The 7,061-nt window shown below is 45.9% G+C and overlaps 1 protein-coding gene across 1 annotated transcript; it reads right to left on the bottom strand.

The window, feature by feature from the left end:
• Nucleotides 1-211: 211 nt before the first annotated feature.
• KCTD12 (potassium channel tetramerization domain containing 12) lies at nt 212-6,481 on the bottom strand. Its single transcript, XM_037528592.2, has one exon. The coding sequence runs from the start codon at nt 6,260-6,262 to the stop codon at nt 5,282-5,284; it is 981 nt and encodes a 326-aa protein (XP_037384489.1). The 5' UTR covers nt 6,263-6,481; the 3' UTR covers nt 212-5,281.
• Nucleotides 6,482-7,061: the final 580 nt, after the last annotated feature.

Below are 7,061 nucleotides of genomic sequence, written 5' to 3'. Positions count from 1 at the left end.
CCAAACCACCTTGGCAAGGCGTCCTTGACAATAAACTCTGGGGGAAGAGACTGTTTGCTCCTGGCCCACCTGGCAATGACTCAGGAAGGAGTTCTGATGGCATAATGCTCATCATTAGCCCCACACAATTTGAGAAGCATTCCCAGTATTTAGAGAACACTTCAATGAAATTGGGCTGGTGTTCAAGACAATCCATACCCAGTAGCCAGTAGCCAAGAGGAATAAGTAAAGGAGTGAATGTTTTATTCTTTAGTGTTTAATAGAATATATAACAAGTCACATAATCAATGATTCATTACTTCACACACAGGAAGAAAACAGTATTGAGTATTTCTGTTATACAACTGATTGTGAACAGGGAACACAAAATTCTCTAGAGCATTTAGATAGTTGAAGAAATTCTCATTTAGAGCTTGGGCATGTCTGAAAAGACTTCATCAGCATCTTCTTTTAAATATAGAGGGAATTTTTTTTCCTTGGCTTTCTGCTTCATTAGAAAAGTCTGATAATCTTATGTGTTTTTTTTTTTCTTTCCCCTTCTATTTTGAGAAAATGACTCAGTGATATGCATCACTTAGCATATAAAATTTTGAGCAATTTCATAATCCCAGATAGCTCCGTGGAAATCTTACATTGTTTAGCAGATAAGATTTTTCAGATGCCCAGAAAAATTTAAATAACAAATTTTACATCTTCAAAATCAACATCCATGAGGGGATGCTTCCACCCTTTGTTACTGCTATTTAAGTGATCGTAATGAATTGTCGTCATTTGTATTCAATAGCAAAATTTACCTAACTATAAAGTCACAAAGACAGTTGTATAATAGTTTACATTACAGATCATGTTCACATACCTCAAAACACATTCAAATTTTTTTTTTTTTAAAACTTGGTTGGGGAAAAAAAAAATCACAAAATGTGTAAGGTGACAAGAATTATTGGTCAACTAGTCCATTTTCCTACCACACAAAGTTAATGTAGATATTCTGGTGGAATTTCTTCCATCTAAGTCTTAAAATCCCAGTATAGAATCTAAAACTTCAAATGTTAATATTTTTGGATTTTATTATTCAAAATTGTAACAAAGACATCTGAAGATGTGTGAACCTATCTGACCCCTAAATCATACACAGTGTTATAAACTGCTAATTCAATAAAAAATAACTGTATTTTTAAAAAAAATGTGACAAAGAAAAGCTAACTTCTACATAACTCATTTCTGTCTCTAGAAACCCTATTTCAGGTACTATAGTCACTGGAAATACAAGAGTATTTATATATTTTTCAATAAACAGACTTAGGTCACCTATGAAAACTAATTCAGTTTTTAAATGAGTTATAGTAAGGAAAAAACAGAAAAAAAATTACAAAGGATTTTCTCTGGTAGGTTTATAATAAAAATGTTTAGTTTACTACTTTAAAATTTTAAGTCAATTGAGTAAAGTATCTATGATTTCAACTACAAAAGAAATTCTTAAGGAATTCAACCCCCCCACTCAACACTTTTCTAAATGCCTGCACAATTTAGCGATTTTCATGAAAAATACAAAAATTTTTTGACTATTAGAATTTACCATAATTCAAAAAGTAAAAAATTATCAAAGCTTCACATGGCTTGGTGTAATAACATTCCATGGAAATTTCCAATGAAATTTGGAATATAATGAGCATTGCCAGTTGCCCATTTTGTCTGAGTACTCATAGATTTTGCATTTCCTCAGAGAAGCAACAGATGCCATACATATATGATCTGGTTTGAAAGAGGAGACAATTTTGGCTAAGTTATAAACTATCCCTTTGCTGTCAATGCAAACATCCTAAAAAGAAACACATTAAAAACAGCATTGAAAGGGAAAAAGTGTCTTAAGTGTCACACCTTCAAGGAATATTTTCTACAATATTCAAAAAATCAGAATGCATATGATTTACACACTGTATGTATTAAAAAAATAGACAACTTGTCAACACTTGGTGCTAGAGTATTAAACATGGTACCTGTTATTTTAACCATCAACAAACCTTTTTTAAAAATTTATCATTAAAACCTAATGTAACTCAGTTGTATCTATGAACCAAATGTTAATTAGCCATTATATATATAAATACATCCTACACTGAATCAGATTGATGCAGTCATAATTAGCTCACTAATATATGCTATTCTCCCAGGTTATTTATAAGGTGTCTTTGGAGGGCTTAACCACATGGATCTCACTATCCCATCCAGGATGATAGGTCACCACCAACCCTCTAGCTCACTCTGTAGACCACTAAGGATCTTTTTGTGGCCAAAGCTCATGGACGGAATGGGACCCAAAAGTGCCCATGCCAAGCCAGCTTACCTCAGCTACACTGGCTCCCCAAAGCAAAGTGAGTTTCCTACCTTCACTTTGGGCTAAAAGTACCATGATTTCATGTGCCAATCTTCAATCTTAGAGAGGACAGTGATTCCTAGAAAAACAGATGAGTTGACTGTCTAATCATTAAAAAATTCCAAGGCTTTAAGATAATCAAAGGGGTAGTGGGAACACTGCAGAGCAGCAAAGGTTTGGGGGGGAACAAGATGTGTTCCGACAAAGCAGTGCAATAACTCAATTCAAAGTTTTACAAGGTAAAATTCGTGAGACTTGAGTGGCAGAGACAGAACTTCAAAAGTTTCCCGTTCCTCCCGGATTTGTGACGATTTAACGAGGAAAATTAGAAATTAGAATCCCGAGTCTTGCCATCTGTCAATGGTTTCAATCTGTCCTGAGATGTTCTCAATTATGTGGGTTTTTGTTGAACATTCTCACAAAACACCATACGAGGTGGAGAAAATCTCTGTGACACTCACTTTTGGCCGGCAACAGTCGTAAATCCTTTCAGGCTTGAAACAAACATACATTCTGAAGCATTAGCTAATCTGAGAACTTACCCCATATACAAGCAAACACAACTTTCTATATCTTTGCTCCCATTTCCTTTATGATTATAGTTTTTGTATGCAAAGCTAACTTTACTTTTCTAAAAGTGTAGACTTCCAATCTTTCTCAGTTAAAAAAAAAAAAAGTATTAGTGGATTGAAAATACAGGTACCTTGATTTTTTGAGCAGTTAAATTGACATCAGTCTACAACAACTAATATCCAAGCAAAAGAATGGAGCAAAGTAGTTGTATAATTATGTAAGTTTTCCTAACCCAATTTCCCCATAGACAAAGAGTAAGAAATTCATCAAAACATGTTGCTTTAATAGATACACCATCTGATGCAAGTTACTGGGGGTAAATACAGTAAATTTTATAGTATTAGTAAATGAATTAAAAAACTAAATGATTCATGTAAAATGTTCATGTATGGTATATACAGATTGAATTACATGAGTGTAAGAATAAAACTGTCCCAATTCTTAACATCTGTTATGGACATAGACACAGTACAAGTTTCATTTTTAAAAAGAAGGAAAAACAGCACTAATTAAAACACTGAAAACAACTCTTACAAAATCTTTAAAAACATATTTCAGAGTAAGATGTTGAAACGAACAAAAAGAAGAAAGGCTTCTTTGTCATCACAGAATATCCAAAGGAGTCTCACAGCATGAAAGACAAGGATTCATTTCCATTTACTTATGGTATAAATAGGGTAAGCAGTGGGAATTTGTTCCATGTCAGAGTAAAGGAATAAGGCAACCAGGTCTCCTTCTGTTTCTGTTGCATTTACCTAAAACACCATTTTATTGCTCAGCTCACTTTTAAGCACTTTTCTGCCTTTGTTTAAAAATACTTCATTTTCCAGCTTTCTATCTACAGATGGGCAGCCCTCAATGCTTTTGTTACTCTGCAGTTCTGTCACTCAAAATGACTCTCTCTTCTCTTCAAACAACCTGCATGAAAGAAGTGGCATTTTCAGGTATGCCCAGTTGTCAACATAGTTGGGCTTGGGGAATAAAAGGGTTTTTTGTTTTTTGTTTTTTTTTTTAAATTAGAAATCTTAAGTCTAAGTTAACAAAAATCAAATATATTTTCCCCAAGTAGGAAAATTTTTAAATCAGGATATAATCATCAAGAAATAAGTTCAAAAACTAAAACCCCACTGGGCAAATCTTTGGTTAGGTTATATAAGTATCAACAACTTCTAAGCTTAGGACTCAAAACAGTTAATTCAATAAACTGCCGGTTAAGAGTAGATGTTACGAATCTTTATAAAATGCTGTGCAAGTCTTGTGTACTATATTTTATAAATGTGTAAGTACTCAAATAGATGGTACAAACTTCCAAACAATAAATGAATTATGTCTGCTCCCCACTTCCCACCCATCTTACCCACCCCTCCCACCCCCAAGTCTTAAGAGCTAAGGTCCTACTGCCAATCACTGCAAGAATATGGGCTTTTCTAATACCCACGACGTGCATTACTACCCAGTTCTGTTTACAGTCAACGCCAGGTGATGGCCCACAGTGCTTGGTGACCTGGGCTGTCTTGTCCCCTCCAGCAGCCGTGCTTTCTCGCTCTCCCGCCAACAAGGGCTGCCATGTCAACCAGTCCAATGGAAGGCTTCTGGCGAAGAGCCAGGAGAAAGGGAGACTCCTCCAGCGAAGGTAACACTCTACAAGTTTAGGCCACAGGTTAAAACTTTAATTCTGCATGGAAAAGATAAGCTCCTTCACTGTGCCCGCACTAGATGCTTCTCCTATTTTTACCTGTAACAACTTCTCGAAACTTTATTCATGTATAGTCACTGAACTGCTTCATAGGATCCTGATTCCAGGCCCAGATTCTTCCATCCAGCCTCCTAAAACTACCTTTAAAGAGGGTGGACAAGACTGTATAATGACCTTTAAAACATTAGCTATCCCCAGACAGCATTATCAATTCCTCTCTCTCACGCTGGAATGAGTCACAAGGGCTTGAAAATATTTCAAGGAATCTTCGACACACTGGACACGGTCCAATCAGGTTCTCAACATGTCATTTATTCCCATGTACTTGGTGGCTCTGTGGCCATTCTGCCCCCACTAGATCCAGACTGAAGGGCAATGGGAGAGGAAAGGCTAGAGGCCCGGGACAGAGAAGCAGGGGGGCAGAGCTGGGAGGCCGGGGAGGGGGGAATAAGACAGGGCTCTCAGTCAGAGGATTCGCGGCTGCAGGTTCTAAAGTGGGGGTGCCAGTGGGTCTGGTCCCAGCTACTGGAGGTGGCGAACAAGGGGACAGGAGGGTGGTTGGGAAGGAGAGCACTGATCCTCTCCCGCGCAGGAAAGAGGAATCACGCGCGCTGGAGACGCGCGGGGGTCTGGGGGGCTCACTCCCTGCAGAAGACGTACTCGGTGTAGCTGGTCCAGATCTTGTCCTCGCTCTGGTCGGTGCTGCCGGCAAAGGCGCAGGTGCCCGTGGAACTGCACGCCACCATGTGGAAGCCCGACTCGGACAGCTTGTCGAAAGCCTGCTCCAGGAAGTTGAACTTGAGGTAATAGCGCGAGGTGTAGCGCTCCGGGGGCCGGTCCGGGTCCCGGCTCTCGTTGAGAGTGTCCCCGAACACCTCCTTGGCCAGGGACGTCTTCCCGCACACGGTGATGCGCGCCACTCGCCGGAACTTGGCGTCTGCCTGTGCGTCCCGCCCGATGGTGTAGGAGCCGCGGTAGCCGATGGTGATGTAGCCCGAGCGCCGGCTGCCGTCCAGCGACTGGGAGGGCGTGAGCAGGGGCCCCACCGCGCCCCCGGACGGGCTGCGGCTCGCCAGCTCCAGCGTGGGCGACGGCGCCCCGGCCGAGGCGCCCTCCTGGTGCTCCGACTCCGCGTAGCCGAGCGGCAGCAGCTCGTCGCCCATGGAGCCCTCTTTGTGCACCCCGCGCCTTGAATGCGGCGGCGGCCCGGGGCCGGGCTGCTGGGGCGCCCCGAGGCGACGCACGAGCTCCGGCAGCTCGAAGTACTCGGCCTCGCGCTGCAGCCGGCTGCGCTCGGGGAAGTAGTCGGGCAGCACGAGCTGCAGGTCCCGCAGGTAATCCAGGATGTAGCGGAAGAGGAAGCCGTCTCGGTCCAGAAAGAAGCGGCCTTTGCTGTCCCGGGCCAGCTCCTGCGGCTGCTGCTGCGTGAACATGCGCCAGAGCAAGGAGTCGGGCACCGACACGACGGTGCAGCGCCGGGTCACATACACCTGACCCCCCACGTTCAGCTCCACGATGTCGGGGAACAGCGGCGGCTCGGCCGAGGACGACGAGGAGCCGTTGCCCCCCCCGCCGCCGCCCCCGTTGGGTAATCCACGTGTGCTGTCCGCCAGAGCCATGGCACGGCGGTGGCGGGGTGGCAGCAGGGACTGGGAGCGCGGCCGCGCGCGGGAGCCGCAGCCGCCTTCCCCGGACGCCCGCTCAGCCCAGCACCCCGGCCGCAGCCGCAGCCGCCGCCGAGAGCCGCTCGGAGCCCAGCGGTGCAAGCGCGCCGCGCTGCGCCCCCGCGAGCCCCGGTGCGCTCCGCCGCCTCGCCTCGCCTCGTCCGCGCGCTCCAGGCGAGTGTCGGGCCGCGGCCGGCGCGCCGCTTAAGTAGAGCCGCCGGCTGGGGCGCCGCGGCGCGCAGGAGGCGTGGGCGGCTGCGGAGCGGCGGAGCCGCGCTCCCCCGGCGGGAGGGGTGGTGCCGGAGCGGAGAATCGATTTGCATTTTAAACGCTGACGCCGCGCCCCACTGCTGGCTCCACCCCGGCCGCGCGCGCCCGGGGCGACCCGACTCCCCACGCGCCCTCCCCGGCCTGCGGGGCCGCGATCCGGCCCCTTCCCGCTCCCGCCCAACTTTTCCCCTCTGCGAAGGGCCGACCCTGGGACCGGCCGCGGCCTTTGGAGAGGCAGTGCCTGCACCCGGTGGGTTCCGAACCCTCTCCGGCGCCAGAGAACTCTAGGGGGAGGCGTAAACTTTCGGGCTTCCCCTGCGGAGACTGCAAGTGAGTGGCCGCCTCCGGCCTGGCCGCCTCCGGAGCAGCAGCTCACACCCTGGCGCCGTGGCCGTCGTGTTGCTGACCGTTCTCGAAAGAGGACATTCATCTGGAGCGTCGAAAGGGCCGCCTCAGCGCAGAGGCAGCCAGTTCTTGCTCGCTT

The sequence above is a fragment of the Talpa occidentalis genome, unplaced genomic scaffold (genome assembly GCF_014898055.3).
Source record: "Talpa occidentalis isolate TD23 unplaced genomic scaffold, MPIMG_talOcc4v2.1 talOcc4.5, whole genome shotgun sequence".
Lineage (NCBI taxonomy): Eukaryota > Metazoa > Chordata > Mammalia > Eulipotyphla > Talpidae > Talpa > Talpa occidentalis.
This window is presented reverse-complemented; position numbering and strand designations above follow the sequence as displayed.

Coding starts and splice junctions, on each gene's coding strand:
- KCTD12 (XM_037528592.2), bottom strand. CDS start 6,262: ATGGCTCTGGCGGACAGCACACGTGGATTACCCAACGGGGGCGGCGGC.